Raw genomic sequence first — 25767 nt, 5'->3', positions numbered from 1 at the left:
TTCCTGAAAACATATTTTCATGTGGTAATAGGATTTATATTGTTAGGCTTCCCCCCCCCTTATTAGAAGCCCAAAAGGGACAGTATCTTAACTATAACTTCCCTGTAAAGTATCTCCTTATCCTAGAGTGAAAACTGTTTTCAGGAACATCTTGTAATGGTGGGATTTCCAGCAGCTAAACAACGAGAACGATGGATGTGAGTTTGAGATTCTCTTCTGGGTTTCACCATTACTGTGCTTTCTGGCCACACTGTCCCTCGTGACTGAAAACTCTCAGAATGACTCTGCAAGCCATGGACTCAGTCCTAAATTCCTCATACCACTGACTGGTAATTTTTGTATGTGAAAGGGTATTGTGTACAGGGTTATTTTCCCTCTTAATGGGAAGTGTGATCGCTCCTACGCTAGAACATATTCAGCAGTGACTAAATAGCAAAGATTAATGCTGTAAGGTAGTTAGAAGAAGGAAGCAACCTAATCCAGCTTGTTGTACTGATTAAATTTAATGCAGATACAGTTTGCTTTTGCACTGTGAAATAAATCTATTCAGGAGGATGTCCTCCTACAAAAACTTCTATGGAATTTTTAATAGCCACAAGTGGTCACAGCTTTGTTTATACATCTTGTCTGAAAGCTGGAAAATGTTCCTATAATTAAGTTTAAAAAAAGGGAGCATGTAGGGGGAAAGGAAGAGAGAATAGCCTGAGAATATCCGTTGAGGCAAATGTCCTGAGACAATCAGATTTGTTCTCAGAGATGAATGTGTATTATTTTAAAGGCCAGAAGAAACATGTCTACCCATTCTGTGTATGGGTGAGGATAGGTTTGTTTAGTTTTAAGCCATGCATTGTATAAATATCTTTACACTTGCAAGATGTTTCAGTTGCAGCAAAATTCAATTTCATTTAATTGTTCTTTGCTTGGAATGGAAATACTTAAGACCACCAATTTGGGGCTGACACGGAAGAAGGAAAATATTTATCTTTGTGAAACCAAAAAGTTAGTTGAGCAATGAGAGTCAGGGAGCTGTGTTGCTTCATAAGTGGAGTTACAAAATTAGTGTTTTATCTATCGTTAGATATTACTAGATGTTTGCTTTCTGCTGGCTGTGGATTATTATACTGTGTCCTCCTGAGAGACTGAGCTCTGAAGAGATGGAGTGAGATTGCTTTACACCTTGGCCAGTGACTGCTGATAGAAAGGCTAATAAGTAAAAAAAAAAAAAAAAAAAAAAAAAAAAATTAAACACATGAGTTTTGGTTCATGTAATACCACTGAAGGGCTGGAAAGGATTTAGTTTTTGCATCTGAAAAAGGTGAAGGTATCAGGGATATGGACTTGGAAAGTACTAGACTTCTGTCTCCTATTATGGGATTTGCTTCCTATTTTCATTAACCTGTGGGACTTTCTTTGCGAGTTGATCTGTTGCAGTTCTTTCTCAATTTGGAGAAGACCTTTCTTTTTTTGGTACCTGCTTGCTCAAAAATGCTTCTTATGTCTTCATAAATGTCAGAGTTCTGGGCTAATGCCCCTGTTTGGATATTGTACTTGGGTTGTCAGTAGTGGAAAATTATTCAGCGAAGTGACACTGCAACTGCAGGACAATACGCTGATTACTGTGGCAAGCTACAGTTTGGGTTTTGTTTCTTTGCTTTTTTTTCTAACACATTTAGAGTAAACAAACCTGTATTAAAAGTGTGTGTTCCAGTAAGTGTTTGTTTACAGGAAATTCATTTAACTACATGTACATTGTTACAGTAATTGAACAGAGATAGGCCAAATCAGAATATATATTTTTCTTTTTTCTTCTTTTTTTTTTTCTATTGGTAGTAGGAGTAGCAACATATATGGTGATATGTTTTAATCTCTCTTACTACTTGGCCAAGAAGATAATTTATACTTTCAACAACTTTGTTCCTCTTAAATAAAGTATCAGTAGGTATATGACTTTCTATTTAGAAGTAGCTGAAACTCTGAAGTTTTAGCAAAAGGAAACGCTCTCCCTGTAAGCGAAAAGGTTTTCACGCAAATGCCTTACATTAGAACGTTTTCTTTATTTAAAGATTAGAAGATAGCATGAAAGCATGCTGCAGGTGCAGTTTGTTCACTATACTGAGAAGCTTTTGTTCTTAGTATTTAAATGTTCACTCTAACTCCTCCCATCCTGTCTACTTTGTGTTTAGATTGGTGAGAGACAAAAAATTTGGAAATGTCTCAGGACAGTTAGAAAATTTGTCATACAGAACAAATACATAACACGCATTCTATGAACTCTTCTGTGTGGAGGCTTTAGTGAACACAAGGTTAGAAAAACCAGAAGTGTTCTAGCTGCTGAAGTCAAAAAGGTGGCTTGTGGAAGGAGTCCTGCCAGGGCAGATCATCACTTGTCATGTATATGCAATATTTGCTTAGGACTGTAAAGATGTTTTAATGCACTGTTGTTATTCGTCGGCCAGCTTTGATCTCCCGTTTGCTTGCCATGAGTCTAACATCAGCCTTGACGCCAAACATCTCAACTGTGGTTTTCAAATTTTTTGTATAAATAACATTAATATTTTTCTTTTCAAACTGGAAATATTGAAAGTGCTTTTTCCAATGTCTAAGTACACCTGGGCACCACAGCTCTACAGCTTTGCTTTCCAAAGAAAATTATTTTCAGGCTCTCTCTGTGGTCCCTGGATCGGAGGTTGCATAAGGCACCTCGTGCTCAAGTTAGATGGACTGATTGCCATTTGAGTCTGCCACTGAGGAAACGTTTTATCCATTTAGAAGTAGGATGTAGGGGGTTTTAATGTTTTCTAGGTGGTTTTGAATCATTATGGATCATTGAAAAGTGATGAATAGTTGATGTGAAAAACGCAGAGTAGATCCTTCCTTTTCTTTACTTGTAAGGAAAAGGTTTAACTAGTGGTAGGTGCCCTTTTGTGTTAGTGGTTTTTTTGTTCGGTTGGTTTTAGCTGCAGTTGGATATGCATGGCAGGGGGTTGGAACTAGATGATCTTTGAGGTCCCTTCCAACCCAAACCATTCTGTGATTCTGTATGTTCCACTCTTTCTTTCCTTTCAGTTAAGGTAGGCACATCCTCCAATGTTAATATTTCAAAAGTCTTCATTGAAATACAGAAATATTGTTAAATTTTATTTTAAGACAGAGAATCGGAACAACAGGGACAATAGACAAAAGTCACATAGCCTCCTGGAGCAGACACCTTCAGCCTCTGATGTTGCAGGCTGTAATGCCACATAGAGGCTCTTAAGAACCTTTTTTCTTTTTTTGTGAGTTCATTTTTCCATTGGTAAGTTTTCTCATCAGCATGAACAGCAGCACTGGAGAAGGGAGGCAGTGATGATATATAACTGATAAAAGGGTGAGAATAAGGCAAACATCTTCAATATCTTGCCAATTTATGGTGACGATAGGACAGTGCACTTAGGAGTCATCCTGACAAGTCAATCATCCCTTCTCTGTGCTGGTACTGTGAGTGGGAGTAAAATATTGACTATGTCAATAGCTTCTGGAAGCTGAGCAGTACTGTAACCCCCACTCAGTCATATCCTGGTTCTTTTATTCTTATCAAAAGATACTGGAATCTTTTGGCTCTGATATTAATACCGTTATTTAAAGATGTTGCATTAATGTGCAGTTTTCTCTAAGTGCTGTCTTCTAAGTGCTCTCCAAGTGCAGAATCTTCTTTTCCAGCAGGCTTTTCTTGTCTTGCATCTGGCAGATAGATACTTGATGTTATTTTCTAATGCAAAAGGCAGTCTGGCTCCATTTAGTTTCTTTCCTTTTTGTCTAACAGCATCATTAATTATCCTGTGAGGGTTGTCTCTCTGCTGTGGCTGTGATCAGAGGAAAGGAGAAAACACAGCAGACAGCCTTTGGGTGCTGTAGGAGGATTGAGGTGTTTGATTTCTTTTCTTTGGTGGGTTGCTTGAGCATAGAAAACTGTCACAATGTGTGTTGACTCCAAATAGCAATTTCAGTTGTTCTAGATATTCCAAACCTGTCCCAAGGAGCTTTCACTGTGCAGTGATGTAAGGGAGAAGAAACTGCAGTACCACTCACTGGCATTCTGCTTTGGGAATAGTTTGTGATAGCAGCTAATCCATAGATTTTATTTTTTCTTTAACTCAGCTTGAAGAAAAATCAAGCACCATCTATGAATTCTAAATATTTAATGCTTAAAGATTATATTCTTTTTGGGTTCTGATTAGTATTTCCAGTTGCCAGCGAAGGTGAGAGCTACCAAAACATCTGCTGTGGCAAAAAGTTAAAAAATTTAGAACTCTTACTAATACTAGTACTGCAAAAATTGAATCTAATTTCATCTACCGATGTAATACTGCAAAAATGCTTTAAGCATACTTGAGCGTACTTCCAAGCTAAGAGAGTGATTGTTTATACACAGTTTGCCTCTTTAATAATCAGCATTGGGTAGCGGTCTTTTTTTTTTTTTTAATTGTCAGTCCTCAGTTAAATGATTGGAGTATTTGTGGTATGTGTATGTACATAGTGTGCGTATAGTCATAAAATCTCTTGAGTTTTGATGGTTTGAGATCTTAGAGTATATGTGTATTTATAAGGTTTGCTGTGAAAAGAATCTTATGGTATTTACATGTAAGGAATTTTTAGGAGGGGGTGGTTTTCTGGTGAGATGAAGGGAAAAAGCAGGTAAACATACTGAAGTCTGGTATTCGTTCAACAGAAGACTGTCATTTCCTAAACTGGAAGTAATTTAGTCATGTCTGTATCTGGAGTAGTTAAATGAGTTCATTTGCCATAATTACTTCATGTCTAACAAGATCTGTTGCCATTTGGATTTTATGTTATGATTTGAATCCTAAAAAGAAAGGAGCTTAACCACTGGATGTTGAAAATAATCAATGTATTTCATTATTAAGATTTGAACAGAGGCTGTGTTTCAAATGTGTCTTTAAAAATCTCTGGTCAAGCTGAACCTTTGCTTATGATCTCGTTGCTACAGTCTGTTACACGCGTGTGTGACATAAAGAAACACCTTTGACCATCCCAAATGACTGCGTTTGTTGTGTGTTGCTGTTGGGATGGAGCCATTTAAATATCTTAATAATTATTTTACTGAGCTAGAAGGAAAAGCTGTTCTATAATTAAGGAGCTCTTTCCAAGAAAGCGTGTAACATTAAAACTGTTATTATAGGATCGTTGCAAAGGAGGTGAATATTTGTGGTTGATGTCTAGTGCTGTACAAGCGAGTGAGAGAAATCTCTGTCCAAAGAAGTTTCTTGCTAGGGAAAATCTAATTGCTCAAGAAAAACAGAGGTTTTGTGCAAATAACTTCTCACGTTTGCTGGGTGTCCGGCAGAGGCTACAGGGTAAAGGCTGCTGCCAGAGTGGGTGACAGCCGTAGCTGTTCACAGAAACGCCTTTGCATCTTGCGTAGCAAGTAATTTGTATCAAGAGGGTAACATATTTGGTTTAGCATTGCCAAGGAGAAACCTAAAATTGACTTAAAGACTTCAGACTCACTTAAATTATGTTATGTAAAACATAAGTTTGTGATACACTGTGTTAAGTAACTGATTCTGCCTGTATATTTATTTGTATATCCTACTGATGGAAAGTATTTGCTGTTAAGGATATTGGTAGTATTGTACTTACCTACATCTCTGATCTGCAAAGCAACCAAATGAAGGGGTACTGCTAAAATTATGATGTTATCTGAAACCAGCACCAGGATACGTCCTGTATATAGCTTTGGCCATTCTTTGACTTTTTTCCCTGAAAGATAGTCATGTTTTTTGAATCATAATTCATTTACATGCAGAATTTTGTTCTGTTACTGAAATAATTGGAATGGTATCAGACTTGAATTTGGCAGTTAAGCCATAGAGCTGAATCTTACCCAATGTTATATAGTAACAAGTTTCCTTTGATTGTCTAGGTTTCTTTTGAAAGACAGATTCTATCCATAGTCATTCATTTAATTACCTTACTTATGATTTTATAAAGTAGAATTCAATAAATTAGGTTTGGGTTTTGGTTGTGTTTTATTTTCTGAAAATGATCCTAGCTACAAAAAAAAACCCCCAAAACTAAAAGCCCTGATGTTTCATGTAAACTTACTTTTCTTAATCAGGTTTATTTTAGTTTTCTGTGATGAGGTATGTTTGTGAATGCTAAAAGACTGTATATTTTGGTCTGTTCCAGTGCCTGATGACCTCTCCCTAGAAGAAAGAGAAGAGCTTTTAAATATTCGTCGCAGGAAAAAAGAACTGATTGATGATATTGAGGTAATTGATTTATCTGTAAAGATTCTTAGAAGACTGCTTCAGTGGATTAAGTTACAGTAAACTGTGCATCTAGGTTTTAAAAGCATATAAATGGCTTAAGTTAAATATTGCTAATAGTGAACAGGATTTATGCATCGTTTGTGTGCTTTCAAAAATGGTAACTTCGGTATTTATGTAATGCAATATGTGCACGTGTACACATTTGATTTGTGTAATTAAGAACTTACTAAACAGCAGATTTGCATACAGGATAGGAGTGAGTGAGAAATCTGAATAAAGAAATCTTATACTGAAATTGGTAATGGCAATTTGGTCTTGATGCTCTGACATGGGCGTGCACTGGGAGTTCAGGTCCATGTGTTTAACAGTCATTCAGTTGTGGTAAAATCTTTAAGCTAAATATCTAAGAAAGCCATAAGGTTCATCACTTTTCTTTAGGTGACTAGCAAATATTAGCATATTAGAAAATAAAACCCAATTGGTCATAATAATATATGGTAGATGATTTCAAAAAGTGTTTTAATGTAGATTTACATATTGTTCTTCCTTCTTTTGGCAGAGATTAAAATTTGAAATTGCTGAGGTTATGACAGAAATTGATAATCTGACTAGTGTAGAAGAAAGGTAAGTAATGCTAACGTATGGACGTGATTCAATAAGACCTTGGAACAGGTCTTCCAGGAATAGAAAATAAAAATAGCTTTATCATGGTAAACAAACATAGGATCACCTTTATTCAGTCTGTTATAAAGTCTTTAAAGCCTGACTTCATCCTGTTTGGGTGTGTCATTCTTTTGCATAGAGAATATGTTGGATAGAATGTAGTATTTTAGACTGTCCTATTGATAATGATACAGTTCTCTGAAGCTGCAGTCACTTGCAGGAATTGAAAATAGTAACATAATTTCCCCCCCCCCCCATAAAAAGTGAATATCTTGTTTTTGTAATAGAAAATACAAAGTAGCCAAAACACAAATTAAAAGAAGCTCATCCAGAAGTTGTTGTTGTTGTAAAAGAGCAACTGATAACTGCTTGTTCTTTCTTTTTCTCCATGTGTAGCAAAACTACACAAAGAAGTAAGCAAATAGCCATGGGAAGGAAGAAATTCAACATGGACCCTAAGAAGGTAGAGAATTTTTTCCCCACTTGTCAGGAATCAAGTTCCTGCTTGTAATATGATCTATGACAAATACAGTCGTATTTTCTTAATAAAACGTTTCTGATAAGATAAGTTCACAGGCTTTATTTGTGTATCCTGTAACACACTGAGCAGAGGGTTAAATTAGAAGCAGTCATCTAATCATTTGCAAGTCACGTGTGCTTTTTTCACTTAAACCTTTTTTGATAATGGAGGTTATTTATCAACAGTCAAATATGCCAGATATTGACCGAGCTGACGTGCAGAAAGATTATTTGTACCTGATAGAGGTATTCTATGTTGATATGTCCAATATGATTCTAAAAATATTTTGAAGTTTTGGTTATTAGTGAGGCCATAAGAAGTCCACCATGCATTTAGTCAAGCAGTATAGTTAAGTTCTCTAGAGTGCCTCTATTTTTCTTAAATAATTGTTAATTTTCTGGAAAATTCAGGGACCTGCAGATTCTCTTACAGACCTCCCCTGATTATATTTAAAAGAGCCACTTTGACGTATTTGACCTTTAGCCTCACTTTTCATTTTACATCTTCCTTGCTTTGCTTTACTGCCTTCTGTTGTTTCTAATTGAGATTCCATTTTGAATTCGTGAAGAGTCTTCTTTAAGGTCTTTTGGAAATTGTTTAGCATTTGTTTTTTCTGTGTTTGTCCTTGACATGTTTTCTTTCCAATTGTACTGAATTCGGTTCCATTTTGGTGGCTTGTCTGCGATGTTTTCTGCAATGTTCCAAGTACAGTGATGGCTGCTGTTTTTCAGGCTGTTTTCAATTTACCAGAAGCACTCAAGCACTCTGAGCTGTAGAACACTTTTTAATCTACTGACGATGTCTTTTATTTTCCATTTTGGTGACTGTCTAACTTCATTTCTGTTGAAGGCAGAATACCCCCAAATACTCTCATAGTTTGCTGTTGTCCTCCAGCTCTTTCACATCCCAGAAGTTTGTGGCAAAGTCACAGGATGATGTCAGATGCTTTCATTCCAATGTTAACTATTTTTTGTTACTGTTCTTGTTGGGTAAAATTGTTTCTATAAATAGATGCTGTAGCCGCATTGCTACTGTAACATAATTTAAATGTGGTAAACAGACTTACAGTAGTAATTTCTTAATAATGTCTATGAATCAGTGGTGGCCTGCAGTAGCTGGCTGCTTTAAAGCTAGATCATCTTGTTTGCAGCTGCTACTTTAAATTACGGGCAGCTAAAATATACGTCCTTCTAATGTTGAGAGAATTAACTTGGGGTCACTGTGAAAAGGATGTTTTTCTTTCATAAGTGGGAAGGAAGATGGTCTCTGGAGTTAGGTATGTGAAAGAACGTAATAATACGTGCACTGAAACCCCCAAGTTTTCTTCTTTAAAACCAAATAACAGAGACGTAATGTTTTCATATTAGCAGGAACACAGTGAGGTGATTTTCTTTATTTGAAGACCTTTACATGTTCTAGCATGTATGTAGAGCAATTCTCCCTGCCCCACACAGGAAATCCTCATTCCAAATAGCTGTGTTTAATGCCATTACGTGATGTTATATCGCATACGTTGCTGTTTGGATTCAGTTAGCTACCGTGGGAAGGGCTGTAATGGTAAAGTTTGTAAAACACTTCAGGAATCCCTGTGCGGAGGACTTAAAGCTGTGCTTGAGATTCTCAGCACTGGAAGTCAGTACTGCCTGTGCTGGGTCCAGAAAATGAATTCTCTATGACAAAGGCAGGGTTTAAATAACTGCAAAATTTGTAGTTAAGTTATTGTAAAAGCTATGAAATTCAAAGCAGATTTCATTGCGCTGACTTTAAAAGAAGTCTATGCAATATTTGTAGTGAATATTGAATACTTCTGTAGCTGTGAATTTTGTGTGGGGAGGTCAAACTAGTACAGCTGTCTTCCATCTCCTGTCAGTCTACAGAAAGAAAATTTGCATCGAGACAAAAGATAGTGTAGGAGTTGATGGGGATTTGGCTGACCTATTTTACCACTTATTCCAGACGCTGGAGTTGTTGTCTCAGACAAATTCCTTTTCCTGTCTATTTGACTTCTGGTTCTTCAACATCTTAAAAATAATTTAAAAAGGACAAAAATATCCAGAAAAAGGAAAATTAAATTGATTTTTGTAGTATGTTAAAGTATCTGCTTCTGTGCACAGAAATTCTAGTCGTGTCCATTATCTTTTTCAGTAACTCGTACAACTTTAAAAAACAATTCTGGTCAGTCTGTTTTGGTCAGTCTGTTTACACTAAGCATGAATAATCTGGTCCAGGTGTTGAAGAAGGGAATCTGCAACTGCTGTTTCTGATGTTTGTTAGAAGGAAGGTTCTCTGCTGTTTGACAGAGCTGAGAAAGCTTTTTGAATAACTTGGTATGGGAGAAAACATTATGTTTCATAGTCAAATGAATTTTTTGTACAAATAGTTATCAAATAAGATTTGAAGGGATCATTTTTGAGAAAAGCCCAGCTATTTCTGCTTCAAGCTAAAACAGATATATTCTTTGCAACAAAATCATGTCTGTTCTGAAGTGACTTATATTAAGTTGTCAGAGTCAGAATACCAGCCTGTCATTGAAATTGTTTTCAGATGATGATAAAATTGTTTTGAGAGAATTGCATTCCAGACTTTTAAAAAAAATCTTTGAGCCTTATAACATCACAGTTCATTTTCTTTGTTAAATTAGGTCAGAAAATGGACTTTTTTTTTTTTTTTTTTTTTTGCCAGGCAGGTAATCATTTCATTATAAAAAGAACAGAATCAACCAAACAGAAGGATAATTATTTTTTTGAATGTTACTGCAGGGCCTCCTATGCTATATCAAAAAATAATGGAAGCTTTCCCAGTTGTAATGAAATAAAAAAGAAATATATTCCACTTGCAGAAATTGAAAAACTTCTGATATTTCTGAAATTATGAATTATTCTAGTAGGAAAGATTTGGAATAATTTATTAAGCTCTTCTGTACATATTTGAAATCCAAGACATGAAGGTTACTTACAGCTGCCACTCCTACTTCCTTTCGTCTTTTTTGGGGTGTGTGGTAGGGGGAGAAAAGAGCTATATCTTCATGACCTGCTGAGCGTTGGAATAACATCCCTTCCGTCCTTTATGTAATCTTCATATAACTCTTAGTCTCCTTTCTTTACTGCTTTGCAGAAAGTTCTCTGGCCATCCCTAGAGTGTGCCAGTTATAGGGCCAGTAATGTATGGAGGCATAGGAGTCCAGGGGCTTGATCAAGTGCCCACTGAGGGACAGGGTAAGACTCTCCTCCTGGCTTTGATAGAAGCTCCGTGGTAGAAGCTTGACTGGTTCCTGAACAGTCCTTTGTGAATAGTCTAGTTCAAGTCCTTTGTGAATAGTTTAGTTCCAGCACAACCAGCAGTCACCGATAATCCCAGTGTCAGCATAAACTCTTTTAAACCGGTTTCAGTATCTTCAGCCGGGACTTCCACTGCAAGTAGTGGCTTGATGTATTGGGCTGCAGTTTGTAGGTTATAACAGATGTTTTATTTTGTGTCACGGTGGTAATTAAGTTATTCCTACGTAGCTCTTCATTATATGATTTTACAGATTATGTCTCTGGAGACATTTATGCAATATCGTGAACAGGCTAACTCACACATTAACTCCAAAGAGCAACATGGAATCATTATTCAATTAAAATTTGATATTTCTATTGTTGATGGATTCAAACTGCCACCTAGTACTTCCAGCCTTAAAAACATGTTCTCATTCTAATCTTTAAACCAGTACTAAACATTGCCTATCTAACTGAAAAACATTTGTTTACCATTTCATTAAAAAAAATTATCTGTAGGCTAATGTAATTCTTAATGTGCTATGTATATGTCTGTGTCAGTATATTAATACCAAATGTTATGAGTGGTATTTACATAAATGCTTGTGGAAAAAACCCATAACATTCCTTTTCCTCTGGAATTGCTCTTCCTAGGGAATACAGTTTCTCATAGAAAATGACCTCCTGCAGAACACTGCAGAAGACATTGCACAGTTCCTTTATAAAGGAGAAGGATTAAATAAAACGGTAATTGGAGATTACCTCGGTGAAAGGTAAAATGAAATTATTGAAACTTTGTTCTCGAGTTTACAAAGTATACTTAGGGATTTTGGTAGTTACCTTCCCCTTCACAGGCTGCATGAGAGCGCTGCTCTACTACTCTGGGATCTATAAAAGCTACAGCAGGAAGTAAAACTACTATGGTGTTGTGAAAGGGTTTTTTTTCTGTTAGGTTGTTCTTTTTAAATGGGTACGTTGTGGAGTAACATTAATTTCATTGTACCTTACTATTTTGAGAAAATACCCTTAATTTGGCTATAGTGCAGAATTTAATACCGTAAGCTTTTGGAATGTCTGAGACTTGTATTGCAACAGTTCCGGTAACTCTTGATACTGTGCCCAGACAAGGAGTGATTTACAATCACTAATAATTGGATGGTAAAGAAATTACTTGTTAAAATGAGTAGTTCCTGGGACAATAGTTACACGCAGGTTTCGGTGTTGTCTTCTTCCCTGCACACAGACTTCCCATAAGTAAGCAGGCGTCTCAAAGGGCAGCCACACCGTATCTTTATCAGTCCTAGTACAATAAACACGCAACACGCGTATTTATGCGTACTATTGCAAAACACAATCAAAACGCAAATTACTTCCATTGCTGTGCAACCCAGGAATTGATTTTGAAAGAGACAGGAGTGAAGAGTGGGTCGGAGTATGAGTCTCTACGTGCTTGCACATGTTCCAGCTCAGGTGCCAGTTACAGAGGTTGGGAAGTTGACTCATTTAGGATATGCTCCTGTAGCGATATGTTCTGGCAGATCCCTTTTGAGGCACCCGTAATCTGTTTACAGCATCAATGGCTTAGTTTGTGCTCAGCAATTTCCTCCTGACTTCAATAAACACTTTCATGAAACCTATTAAAATACGTGTATTTTGAGAAGAGATCTTCGCTATGAAGTTTCTGTGCAGTATTTGTAGACATTTCAACAATTTTTATACGACAGCATTATGTTGCTTCTCTTGAATATTTGGGTAATCAGTATTATAAAATCACTTACATGTTAATGTCCATAATTGAAAAACTGTAACAAAGCTTGTATAAAGCAGTCTGTGTTCATTTTTTGAGAGCTGCGTTCTACCTTGGTATTGTCTTCTGAAATATTTCCAGTTTTTCTAGCCCTATACCTAAAACCCCTGTACTCATACAGAAAGGTCTTGCCAATATATCCAGGCCCAGTGGAATCATCAGTAATATTTGTGTGGTTATATATGGGTTCATATTTAAAATAAACCCAAACTATTGCTCATTCTTTTGCATCCTTAGCATGGATGCTGCTGGGCAGCACTGTGGTCCAATCTGAAAATACAGGGCAGCCTTTCTCAATATTGAGCATGTATACAGATAAATATGCAATTCAATACAGAGTACCCCCATTGAGTGCTCTCTTTTATTATACTATCATGCCACTTTATTTCACTGCACTGGAAAGTAGTCATGCAGTTGAATCGTGCATCACTAAATTTGATGAGAATTGCTTCGTTTTGCTTGACAGAGCTGATGTGTTTTTCTGTAAACAATATGGGGATGTCCTAATGAATGTATAGTTCATTTTAAGGTATTTACTCATGAGTGTTACAGGTTAGTCTGACTATGCAGTTGGTCAGTAATGCAACAGATAATTCTTGGTGGGTGCACACCTTTCTATTTTTGGGTGGAGGCTGATACGCAACATTCTGTCTCGATGATGTATTTAAAGCACACCCTGAGGATTATAAACCTTTACGCTACTGGCATATGAACTCAGTGATGGTGTAGACTAAGTTCTGTCTGCATCCAAATAGTTTCGTGTTCATTAATGTTTAAGTGTTACTTTTGCATTTAAACACCTTTGTATCAAACAAAGCATAATTTGGCTCATGATTTATGTAGCAATAGAAAAGGTAGGTGAGAGGAAGCCAGTTCAAAACCTATTCTGATTTCAGTAAACGTTCATTGTAACAATTTTTGAGAATGGAATAAGAATATAGTACATACTAAGTGGCTTTTTTAAAAAGCTGCTCTTTTTCTTAGGTACAATCAGTTGAAGCATTTCTGTTCCTCATCTTTGTACATAAATTAATACACTACTTTAATATTTTCTGTTCTTAGAGGAAAAAAGTAGGATAGTTTGTTTTTCATGTGTTGTATGGCTAAAGAGATTAATCTTACATTAACCATTTTTTAAGAGTTGATCACAATTTCTGCGAAAGACTTTTTACTGGATAAATTTATCGGGTATCATCCCATATCAAGGCAGGTGCAGTAATAATAACTGTGAAGCAAAAAAGGCCAGACCATTTTTGGGTCATTTAAATAAGCATTGCTAAAATCAGTTCAAGTGTACTTGTTCTTGCTAACGTACTTTTTTAATGCAAGCAAAAATGGGCAAAATATTAGCGTTAAATATTAAAACACCTCTCAAATGTGTAAACAATTTCTGATGGCTTGATCAGTATAATAATTTATTTCCTTATTCTCAGAAGCAAATAGAGATAACTAACAAGCCTTTAAAGTTCAGAACTGTAATTGTCTATTTCCATTTTTGTCTTCCATAGAGATGAATTTAATATTAAAGTTCTTCAGGCTTTTGTTGAACTCCATGAGTTCGCTGATCTCAATCTTGTACAAGCCTTGAGGTGAGTAAAGTCTGTCTTTTTTCTGACCTGAGCTTCCTTTATCGAATTGCACGTTCATATGAGTCACCGTGTTATTTGTCAGAAAGCTGATCTACAGCTCAGCACGATGTGCGTGTCACTGTGCAGGTTAGCAGAGACAGCTCTGGTTTAACCCTTCGCATTGCTTGTGTGTGTGCTGCCTTTGAAGGTGAAAACTTTTATTTCAGTCAAATACAAACAACTAAAACAGCCGTAACCCTTTGGTGTGCCTGCCATATGTGGACATTTGAAGATCGGTTTTCTATCTTAGCACAATGATAGGGAGAAAACAAACAACCCCCTAACCCCAGCAAATAAATAATTTTCTTTGCTGCCGTCTTCTTTCTCTTTTCCTTCCACCTTAACTTGTTCCTCTGGGCAGGGAGGAGGGGAATCCTGCTGACTGTAATCAGTGATTGTGTTCAATTACAGGGAGGTAAACTTTGAATCGAGTAATTTCCTTCTACTTTCCTCAGTTTCCCACTTGTCATGTGAAAGAAAGTGTAATATCTTACTATACTTTTTTTCCTTTGAGCGTACAGTTTACTTGATTGCTCTGGGATGCCAGCATACAGTGACCTTGTGGAGTGGAGTCCCTTCTTGTCCTGGTAGAGATCCATAATAGATCTAGCAAGTTACGTTGAGTTAGACAGTTCTGCCAGTTTCGTTGCCACAAGTGACTCCCTCCTGACACCAGATAAATTGAAATGTCCGTGTGCTCTTTGTCTCTGGTGCAGTGCCTTGTGATGTGGAGTCAGAACAGCTTTGCTATGGTTGAGTGGTGTGGTGATGATAACTTGAGCTGCCTGAGGCTTCAGCTAAGGAAGCCTTTTCTGTGGCTGCTGAAGCTTGTCTGGGAGGCTTCATATTCCTATCTCTTTTACCCAAATTAACGTTAGGTTTGACTTTATTCTTTCTAAGCAGCTGCTACTATTAAATGTTTGTATTTTGGTAGCTTACAAAATTCCTGATCTGGGTTGGAACCTTGCACGAGGTGAGTAAAAGACAGTATATAGAGCTGACAAACTAAAGATGGCCTGTGACACTTTAATACGATGTTCTAAAATGAATACTGATGAAGACAGGAATAAATCGTTGTTATATTGGCACCTGGTGTACAGGGAATATCGAGAACTCGTTTTGCATGGCAGAGCTTGTAACTTTGCTGATTTAGATCCTGGTTTAATTTAGATATTTCTTTTGCTAAGAAAGAAAAGGATAAGTGATTAAATTCATTGGAGCTTTTTTGCGCCACAGTATGCCAAAAGTGAATTTGTGAAGACTTCCGTCCTGTATGCATTCCAGTGTACCTATATGTAGAAATAGTAACTTATGAATGTAAAAACGTAAAAACTGTATTTCAGTTCATGCTGCTAAACAGGAGCACAGCCCTCCTGCATATATTACAAAACTACTGAGGTGATATCATGAGTCTTTCTTTTTAACATCTGGGCCTGATTCTTGTAGGGTGAATTTACACTAGACAGGCAGCACTTCTCCAAGCGCTGGGGGTTTTCTTGCTGTTACTATTTTTTAAATGTTTTCAGTGAGTTCAAGTAAAGATGTTAAGTGTTTTTGTATTCCTTGTTTCCCTAATACTTTATGTAATACGTCTTTTTACATTGTAAGTAAAGTCTAGTTCAGTGTTTATTGCTTTTAGTAGCCAGGAAACCCAGGGATGATTGAACTGATTGTTTCCCCAGAGCATTCTCATGGCAAAAATGGGATGCATACAGAAAATTATTTACTAGTCTGGAAAAAGGAGAGAGTCTCAGAATATGAACTGCCATATTATCTTGCCTGATAGCATGCAGTGTTGCTGGCTGAATTACTGGGCTAGCCATCTGTGCATGTTGCTTTATAATAGCTCCTGACTTGTGTGTTGAGAGATTGAGAACATATTTCTAGGACGTTTTATATAGACATTGGTGATTTGTGTTTGTTTGTTTCTGATTATTAGTAATATATGCGTAGTATATAAATACCGGTATGAGTCTAACAGCTATTCTTCCCTTCTGTAGGCAGTTTCTGTGGAGCTTCAGACTCCCAGGAGAGGCTCAAAAAATTGATCGTATGATGGAAGCTTTCGCTTCACGCTATTGCCTTTGTAACCCAGGAGTCTTCCAGTCTACAGGTTAGTCACAGGAAACAATAGGAGCTCTCAAGTGTGTGTATATACTTTATATACTTTTTTGGATCATATATGTTCTCCTACATCTGATGAAGGAGATGGTGGGCTGTTTTGAAATTCCAAATAAAATTGTATGTGAAATGAGAAAATTCTGAGAACTGAGAAAATGCAGTTGTCCTGTCCTACGCTCTGTTTCCGGGAGGTGCAAGATTATAATCAGAATGCATTCCCATTATTAAAACTTAAGTATTAATATATGTCTAAGCCAATTAAAGTACGAAACACACTTTAGAAATGTCACCAAAAAAATGGTGAATTGGAAAAGTAAGGTTCTCGGGGACTTAAAGGCGGAAGAGACCAATAGGTTGGGTAGTCTCATCTGTCAGTTATAAGGACTTTATCCTGATTATCTCTGTATCAAGTCCACTTGGCTATACGTGGCTATAGTGTATTATCTAGAAAGGCATCCATCTTTGTTATGGGGACTGTATCCTTTCTCTTCAGCAGTCTGTTCAGCAATAGTTTATCTCAGCTCTCCATTGAATTGCTTGGTTTAGAATTACTCAAGTCATAAAAGCTAACAAACCTTTGTGGTATTGCACAGAACACCCTAGCGTTCTGGCATTGTAGGTCTGTTTGGTTATATACACACGTGACTTGCTGTTGGTTGCTTAGATTGAGGAACAAATAGGCTAGGAAAAGGTTAATGTAAAGCAAGTCTGCAACAGGTAGAGAGGAAAATACTTATTGAAAACAAAATGCTGAAGATGCAAACACATTTTTCCTCTGCGTAGCAGAGAGATTTCCATCCTGCTTTTTCTTACACATTATGTTGTATTTGAATTCTGGGAGAATTTACCATAATCCTAACCATGTCAAGAGACATAAGATCTCCTTTGTGATCTTTTAATATTATTCAGTTGTGCTAGCCACCCCGTGTATGCCAAGACATTGAATCAATGTCATTTTTTAGCCTGTTTAAATGCAGTTCAAGTATTGTTTTGGAGAGACTGTTTCTTCTCTTTGGAGAAAATGTTGGAAGTACTTTGAGTAGAAGTCTGATTGACCAAGTCTATTATAGGCGCTGCCAATGTGATCTAGGCAAGACCTGTGTTCAGAGAATGTTTTGCCCAAGAACACTTCAGTGTTTCAAGTGAAATGCTAATTTAAAGTGATAGCAATGATTTCAAAGAGTTAAAATATTTTTTTTTATTCTCTTGTACTGTTTTTCTCATACTGGCTTTTAATTTGAATTGTTATGTATTTTTTTTCTTAGGCTTACTTCAACAGTTTAAAGAGAGATTTAAGACTTTGCTTTCGTGTATAGTATTCAGGATTTTTTGACTACCTGTTTCTTTTTCTTTATCAGTCAGGATGAGCTGTATATACTCAATTTTACAGGTTTGTGCCACAAGACAGATAATTTTTCAAATTAAATGTTTTTTTCAAATCTTATTTTAGATACATGCTATGTGCTTTCATTTGCGATCATTATGTTAAATACCAGTCTGCACAACCACAATGTAAGAGATAAACCAACAGTGGAGAGGTTTATTTCTATGAATCGTGGAATTAATGAAGGTGGAGACCTTCCAGAAGAATTACTACGGGTAAGTTAGACTGGGTAAGACAAGGCATTGCTTTGTGCTTTTAGTAGGAAACTTAGAAGTGTGTACAACAGTTCTCAGGCAAATTTGTCAAGGGAAAGTAAGAACATCATTTTCTAGCATGCATAACCATTTGAGTAGCCGAAAGAAGCATTTTCTGATACTCACAGCTGCTTTAAGCTAGTTCTCCCTGTATTGAATCTTTTGTTGAGGAGAGGAGATTCCAGCAAAAACACTCCGTATGTCTCTCAGTAGTTTACCGATGGCAAAATTCTTGTGGAATTGACTTCTTAGGAAAAATGTAGTATTTCTGGATAAGTCAGAGAAAGCCAGAAAAAAAAGAGCAAAAATCATTGTTTTGTTATTGCCTCTATTTCTTTCCATGTGTCTTGTGGAGCTTCCTCCCGTCCCTTGAGATATCAGTAAAAATACTTATTTCTCTAAAACAGCGTGATGGTCTAAACCATTTTCTGAAACCCCAGATTCATTTGGCAAAACTTCTACTAAATTAGACCTGAAGCTGAAACCGTGGAAATAGTGAATGCTGAAGTTAAAGAAAAAATGTCTTTGCTAGGAATACTTGTAAAGTCTGTAAAAAGAGACACTTGTTTATGGATGAATTAGTTTAAAATTAAACTTAATCATTAAGTAGTAAACAAAGATGGAGAAGGGATGGTCCAGAATTTTAGGGACAGTATTTCCTATGCTTTTTACACAAATAATCTGAGAAGGAGTAAGATGTCCTGGTTGCACTTTCTGTTAGACATTTATTAATGAGGTCTTTTTCCTCTTTTTTTATTCTTCTAGAATTTATATGAAAGTATTAAGAATGAGCCGTTTAAAATTCCAGAGGATGATGGAAATGATCTAACGCATACATTTTTTAATCCAGATAGAGAAGGTTGGCTGCTGAAATTAGGTTAGTTATAAGGGCAGTTTTGCTGCTATATGTTTGTTTGTTGTTAGCATGTTTGCTGCTTCTGTGTCTTATCTGCTTTCTTGTGAAGGTAATAGGATTAACTTTGTAATTTGTATTTAAAAATGTATGAACCAAAAATAAGTAACTCCTTTACATCTGAAGGTTGTTACTTCTTATTTTGCGTATCCAAATTAACAGTGTTGTTTCAAACTTTGGAGTTTTATTTCTGACATGTGAGAAATCAGCGACAAAAAGGAAACTCCATATGGTATTTACCACATGCTGTGACTGATAAACAACAACTAAGTCTCCATAAGATGGTTTCAGAAAACTGTGTGATATTTCAGCTCAGTTTTCTGTGTACAGAAGAAGGATTTCTCTTCAAATAGTTATTTTTGTATGTCTTTATTTTTCCATATTATTTGTGAGTTTCTCTTGGTTTGGTTTTGGCTATGATTTTTTAATGAGTGGTTTAAATGTGCCTTCTTGTTTTCCTTATGGCCTATGACCTATCACCTTTCTGTTCTGTGACTGGCTGTCTCTGCTTATTCTGCATTAGGAGGTACGTATCTGATTGCTTTCCAGTCCCCTCTTCTTCAGTTGCTCATTCTTTTGTTTTCTTCCTCCTTCCTCCTGGTTTTTTTTCTTTTTTTTTCTTTTTTTTTTTCCAATCAAATTTATTGTAGCATTTTGCTTTTTCACTCAGTGTCACTAACAGTATCATCAGTGGTACTCTGAAAGACTGGCATGTCAGTGTCTAGCTCACATGCAAGTGTCTTCTGCAAAAGAAGAAAGTGTTTAAATGTAAAGCGGAAAAGTAAAGATGACTATTCAGTATAATTTTCTTCTTCATTGAAGCACATAACAAGGGAAAAATAATTTCTACTGAGAGAGAACGTTGTCTTACTCTTGTAATGAAGTTCCAGAGTGATTTTGTTACTTGCATCAATTAGATTAGATTATTGAAAGATTGATTACATTTGAACCATGCATTTATAAAAGCTGTTCTTTTCCCTGCGTATTTTCTTTTGTAAGTATTATATTTAGCTTACTTAACTGCATCTTAAATGAGCACCGAATGTAGGATTGTGGAAACCTGTGTTAATTTGCAGTCTCCTGGCACTGCAAGATACCCTTGTGTACAGGCTTTTAAAACTGATGGGATTCACTTTTTCACTTGGGCTTAGGGAATTTATTTACTATATAAAGGAGACTGAAATTTTATTTCAACATTTGTTTTTCAATGAAATCAACCTTTTTTTTTTAATACATAAAACACCAGTACATGCTCCAATAGAGCCAGTTGTTGGCCACTTTAATGTGTAACTGCTTGTTAAAGTAGAGGGAACTTTGCACTTGGAGAATGGTGACTCAAGTGTGAAAAGGGATGTGTGCTGGGGGGTGCCCGTGGAGGTGAGTATGGTGAAAGTAGAGCCTGGTTAGAGCCATGGGCCCGCTCTACTGATTGCACCTGGAAATTAGTGGTCACGCTAGTGCTGGAAAGAAATAGATGTGAAAGGGAAGCATTTGGAATTCATTCATGTGCTCTCCAATGTCTTATTTTGACCTCTGCGCTACAGATGCTATAGAGCTCTTTGTCTAACTACAAAAAGCAAAGCTCTTGCTTTTTGATGTGCATTGGCTCCGCTGGCACAATTTCAAAGATGACTTTGCAGCTTTTCTCCATTATGTAGCATGAGACAATGGCTATCTGAACAGAAGAGGCTTTCAAGATGATGTAGATAAAATGTCCTTTCTGGAGAAGAGGTTGGGTATAAGCCCATGCTGTGCACCTTTCTGTTGCCAGTGTGCTCTCATATACTGAGAGTGCAAGCAAGAGCGTGAGTGTGTGTAGAGGACTGACAACATCCCTTGTGGAAGGAACTGTCAGTAAAAGACACATAAGAGATCTAATAAAAAATAGACGAACAAAGAAATTGAAGAAAAAGGGTGGCGGAAGGTCAGTGAGAGCTGCCAGATACTTCTACACAGTCTGACTCTGGCTCTGGCACAGGGTCAATAAACCCAGCGTTTCATTGCGTACAATGCAGATGAGAGACAGTGAGCAGAAAACCCAGTAGTAAAAATGTGTGTGAAACGGAAGGGTGTTGCAAGTAACACTCCCACAGCGTGAGGGTTGTTTGAATAAAGAAATGAAACATGTCCAGTAGCCTCCGGTGAATCAGCCTGTAAATGCGTGAAGCTGCGCTTCCATGAAAGACTGCATTTTTTTCAGCAGACACGGACTGGAACAGACAAACACATTTTGCTAGTTCAGATGCGTTGACCAGAAATAAACCTGGCAATCTTTTTTTTTTGTTTTCTTTCTTTGCTCTCCCTTGAGTTTCGTATTTGCTAGGAGGCTTAAACTGTCCATTGAGAGTGCTGTCTTGCTCCACATTGTTTGCATTTTTACAGTCCTTTCTGTTGGGAAACACTGCTTGTGAAATGGGTAAGGTTTCCTTCAGTTCTGGAAGATGCTGATATTAAAAGTTTTGGTGTTGCTGAAATGCTAAGGAGGCTCTCTTCCTGCGTGAGAGTTTAAGTGCTCAGTTGTGATACTACTTAAAGGCTGAAACAGAAAGTTTTGTATAAAACTATAAATATGACTAAGGCAACTCTCAGACCCTGAGTATATCAAGACAGTGTTTTGTATTTGGTATTTCTTACAGTCAACTCTTCCCATTTATCTACTTGTGCCCCTCTTTTTAGTATTCCAGCTCACCGTATTGATTATCCTCTGGGCAGGAGATGGATATGGTGAACCTTTTGTATATTGTAAAATTCACCTGTCCTAAAGAGTACCCTAGTTCTCCAGCCTGGCATTGGGTTTTAGAAAGCTGGATTTTAGAAAGCTGGGAGGGTGCAAAATGCTTTTGGAGAGTTTGCTGCTCTGAATTGTTCAGAGGTGACTTTGTGCAAGTCCGAGTGCCAAACCTGGCAGCCAGACAGCAGTTCTGGTTTTATCTGTCTAGACTCAGCTGGTGCCTTTATATAGACATCTTTATCTTGGTAAACCTGAATTATCATTCAGTTCTACATCGTTTGAAGCATGGTGTAATGAAAATGAATGCTACAAGTAAAAAACTGAAAGCTGCTGAGCACTAATGAATCCTTGCTTAGAGCAGCTTGAGACATTATGAGCTTTTAGATTTTTCTACATTGTAATTATTAGTGATGTTGGTACCATGAAATTTTCTGCCATCTATTTTAAGGTATTTTGAAATTGTTGTCTGTGCTCTCTGTCCTACTGCCCAAGTTACAATCGTTTTGCACAGGGAGGCGTTTCCTTGCCTACACCAGCTTGGTTTGCGTAATATTTTCTTCTAATTAGAGGGAAACTGTGACATTATTCCACCAAACTGGAGAGGAAATGATTCAAGCCAGACACATGATCATGTTAATTTTTTCTGCCAGTCAGGCAGTTACTGAGAGCTTAGAGACTGTCCAAAAGCTTCGCATCCGGGCCCGCCAGCGGTGCTTATCCCAATGGATCTGTCCTTGAGAGGATGTCCTTTCTCTTCCCTAATCCGGGGCGAGAGAATAGCGGTGGTTGGTCAGGAAACCGGTGCCTTCCGATACCTATCTGGCCAGTTGCTTGTGGTAACTGGTGCTTTTCTAGGTTGAGGAAGTTAACGGTGGGGTTAAGGTAAACTTCTTTTTCAAAGAAACCCAAACTTTGATCCAATCATCTGTGTAGCTGTAAATTTCTGAGTCCGTTACGCCTAGTGATATCTAAATGGACTGAGAAGGAAAAAACATTTTTGATGTGTGCGTGTCTCTCTTTCCCCTCTAAAACTTTATATAAACGTGCTGAACATTTGGGTAGAGTTTTCTAACTTTTTAGATACGTTACTGCCTTTAGTCTTACGGCCTTTTTAAATTTTGAATTTGGTGTTTGCGAAGTCATTGCCAATTGTTTTTTCCTTTAGTACAAGTGGCTTCTTTTACCTTGTTCTCTAGTTTGTACTTTGCCCAGAGTTAAAAAATAAAATAAAATCCTATCTGGGTTACAGAGGTGAAGAGGGTTTCTATTCCTCTTTGTGTACATTTTGCCCTGTTGTGGCGGCTTCTTGTAGTTTCCTTAGATTTCTGCCTACAAGGTATTGTGCTTCTTTATTTTGTTGTTGGAGATGTCTTTACATTTTAGTTAATCAGGTAGATCTTTGAGAAGCACATCACTTACATCTCTCAGTTTCTGTAAATGTTTATGGATTCATACTATGATTTTCTTGATCCTCTTCTGCTAACTTAATCCCTTCCAGTTTTAATCTTTAAAAGGCTGGGAGCTGGCATAAGGTATGAAGTATGATACTAAACCCCTTTGTTGCTGTTTTGTGGGCCTATAGCAATCTCTGCCAAGGAAAAGAATGTTTTGTTATCACAAGTCCTTACCCATTAATCTCGCATGCCGTGTTTACGGGCCGCAAAGCCTTATCAACCGGCTTCTTGGGTTTTAGCCCATTGCAAAGGCATATTAAATGCATGTTATATGGTGACCCCTGCAAACTCGAGGAGTAGATTAGATTGCCTTTCGAGCTTTATTAGAGTTTCTGTGCTGTTGACAGCTGCAACTGAGTAATGGGGTGGGGAGACAGAGACTTATATGTGAGAATAGCTCCTTATCCTTGCTGCTTTTTCTTGGAAGAGAAGAGTAACTCATAGCTTGGTGGAGCAGGGACTTGGGGTCTATTCCTGCGTCTCGCAGGAGTGCTGTAACCCGGTGAGCTACTGGCTGGTTTAGGGAGAAGGGGAGCAGCAAGAGGGATGTTGTTGGAGATACGTAATCGTCTTTCTGGCTTCAACATCAGTACTGTCCTGGAGCTGGGAAATGTTTCATGACAAAGCTTCATCAAAGCTGCAGCACGATTACAAAAGTTCCAGGCTTGAGAAATCTGGCTTTTCCAAAGAGAAAGGATGTTGTCAGGAAAAACTTCAGCAAACTCAGCTGTCATTTACTATTCGACACTTCATATTGTTCCTGGAGGTGTCTGTTTTAAGTCTGTTGTTTCTACCTTAAATTATAAGCAGGCCTTCTTTTAAATATATGGTTATTACTTGATTTTTTGTATTATGTTTTGACATGATATCACAGTTTGAGAAACACCTTTGTTCAATTTAGGCTGCCTCTGTGATGGTAACCTCTTTGCCTGTTTCTTTCATCCTCTCTCCTGCCGAGTTGTTCTGCTGGAACTGGGCAAGCCATGACATTTCACGCTAGCTGATGTTACCTGTTAGCCTGAAAAACGTGGTGACGTTTTTGTGCCACAAGAATGTTAAACAGGGCTAACCCGTTAACTTTAGAGAGCAGGATGTGACTTAAAACCATGGCAACCAACATTGGGTTGTATGAAAAATGCCCTGTTACGGTGATGGCAAAGGACTGCCCTGGCAGTCATCTTGACTCGGCTGCTGTTTATTCATTGATCTGGAAGTGAGTCAAGCTAAAGTTTGTCAGCTTTCCATACCTAGCCCAAATACTTCCTGATACTTGAACTAGCTCTTAGTCAAGGTGATGGGAATTTTTCTAGTGACTTACGTGCCAGTTTGAATGTTTCTACAACGCTTTATTTAAGGATCTGTCACAGTGGTTGTACTAAAATGCCACCAGTTCTTCCCTCACTGTCTCCAGTTCACTCAACCATTCATTCTGTCACGGCTTCTGCATCTTGCACTATTTTGCCTTCTCTTATTTCACCGCACCTGCTTGCAGATTAAATTTTTCTTAAGATATGTGTGTGTGTGTGTGTGTGTGTGTGTGTGTGTAGTGGAAACACAAAGTTTGAGTGCATTGAACATTGCAGCGTGTTAGCACTGGGTTTCCACGTAGGTGATGAAACCAAGCAAAAGGAGGATACAACCTGCAACATACTCATCTGCAATGCAAACACGTAGTAGGCTGGTATCAAGAAATTTCATTATATTCCTAGAATTGTTCTTTAATATGATTTGGATTTCTGTATTAAATAAAAACCCAGCTATCTCAAGTAGAACAAAAAGATTAAAAAATTAAGCACATCTTAGATTTTAGTTATATGACTTGGATTAAGTTGGAGGTATTGTGTGTATTAATGGTACTCCTTTATGCACGAGTGTTCAATGGCAAGATCAACTATTTTGAGATGTTGGGTTAATGAGATTAAATCACTGCTGAATGGATGATGCACAGGTGGTGACATAATCCTGAAGTCAGATAACTATGGTGGAATTAAGCCTGTATATTCATAACACGTGATTGCTTTATCTACAATTGTCTTTCCTGGAAATGGGTTTTAAAAATAACGTAATTGTGGAATGCTAGCCATGTCCTGAAGTAACCAACAACGGAAAACCAGCTGAAAGGGCCGAGGCAATAATGCATGTTTCTAAAAGGAACCGTTCCCTACAGTGTGACATTAGCAGGCATAAGAAAGAGGAGCTCTGTGGTTGCTGTTGTCTAAACTGTTAATGCAGGAAAAATTGGCAGTTTTGGAGTAGTAGCTATTTCTTCTCTCCGGTATACTCAATGATATATTAAGCCATAAAGAGAATGTGTTTTTAAAATACTAAATTATGAAAAGTGACTAAAAATGGTACATTTTGGTATAGGATTTGCTCCTAATTTCTTACACATCATATTTGCTCTGCTAATAATGTTGGTAAGCATCTTAGGCACTTGACGTTAAATCCGCAAGTAGCGATGGGTTCTTAATCACACATATGCTCACGAGTGGAGTGAAAGGAAGGCGATAAAACGCCCTTAATTTTATCGATGGGACCCTTTCCTCGTACAAGACAGGCCGTGGAGAGGGTCGGTCCTGTTGCTGGAACCCAGTTATGGTTTTGCTGGTGACTGGCCTCCCTCTGCCGTAGCAGCGCTGACTGCATTTCTGAGGGCTCTGCACTACTAGTGGTTTTGATGCAGCGAACAACCGTGATGGCATGGGCAGAAGAGCAGGTCTGACTGCTAAACTATCCCGTCCATCCTCTGTAAGAGAGGAGACA

General features: G+C 37.5%; 1 protein-coding gene across 4 annotated transcripts in view; it reads left to right on the top strand.

The window, feature by feature from the left end:
* The window catches only part of CYTH3 (cytohesin 3), a 51204-nt gene that overhangs the window by 20477 nt on the left and 4960 nt on the right, over positions 1-25767 (top strand). For 3 of the 4 annotated variants that reach the window (XM_075767206.1, XM_075767208.1, XM_075767209.1), the window contains exons 2-9: positions 6190-6272; positions 6832-6896; positions 7332-7398; positions 11367-11485; positions 14028-14108; positions 16148-16260; positions 17719-17867; positions 18672-18783. In XM_075767206.1, the coding sequence (XP_075623321.1) occupies positions 6190-6272; positions 6832-6896; positions 7332-7398; positions 11367-11485; positions 14028-14108; positions 16148-16260; positions 17719-17867; positions 18672-18783 (789 nt within the window). Of the gene's footprint in view, positions 1-6155; positions 6273-6831; positions 6897-7331; positions 7399-11366; positions 11486-14027; positions 14109-16147; positions 16261-17718; positions 17868-18671; positions 18784-25767 lie in introns of those variants that run through there. The other variant, XM_010307422.2, reaches the window with a different exon arrangement.

Source organism: Balearica regulorum, chromosome 15 (assembly GCF_011004875.1).
Source record: "Balearica regulorum gibbericeps isolate bBalReg1 chromosome 15, bBalReg1.pri, whole genome shotgun sequence".
Lineage (NCBI taxonomy): Eukaryota > Metazoa > Chordata > Aves > Gruiformes > Gruidae > Balearica > Balearica regulorum.
Note: the sequence above shows the minus strand (reverse complement) of the source record. Positions and strands in the feature narration are given on the sequence as shown.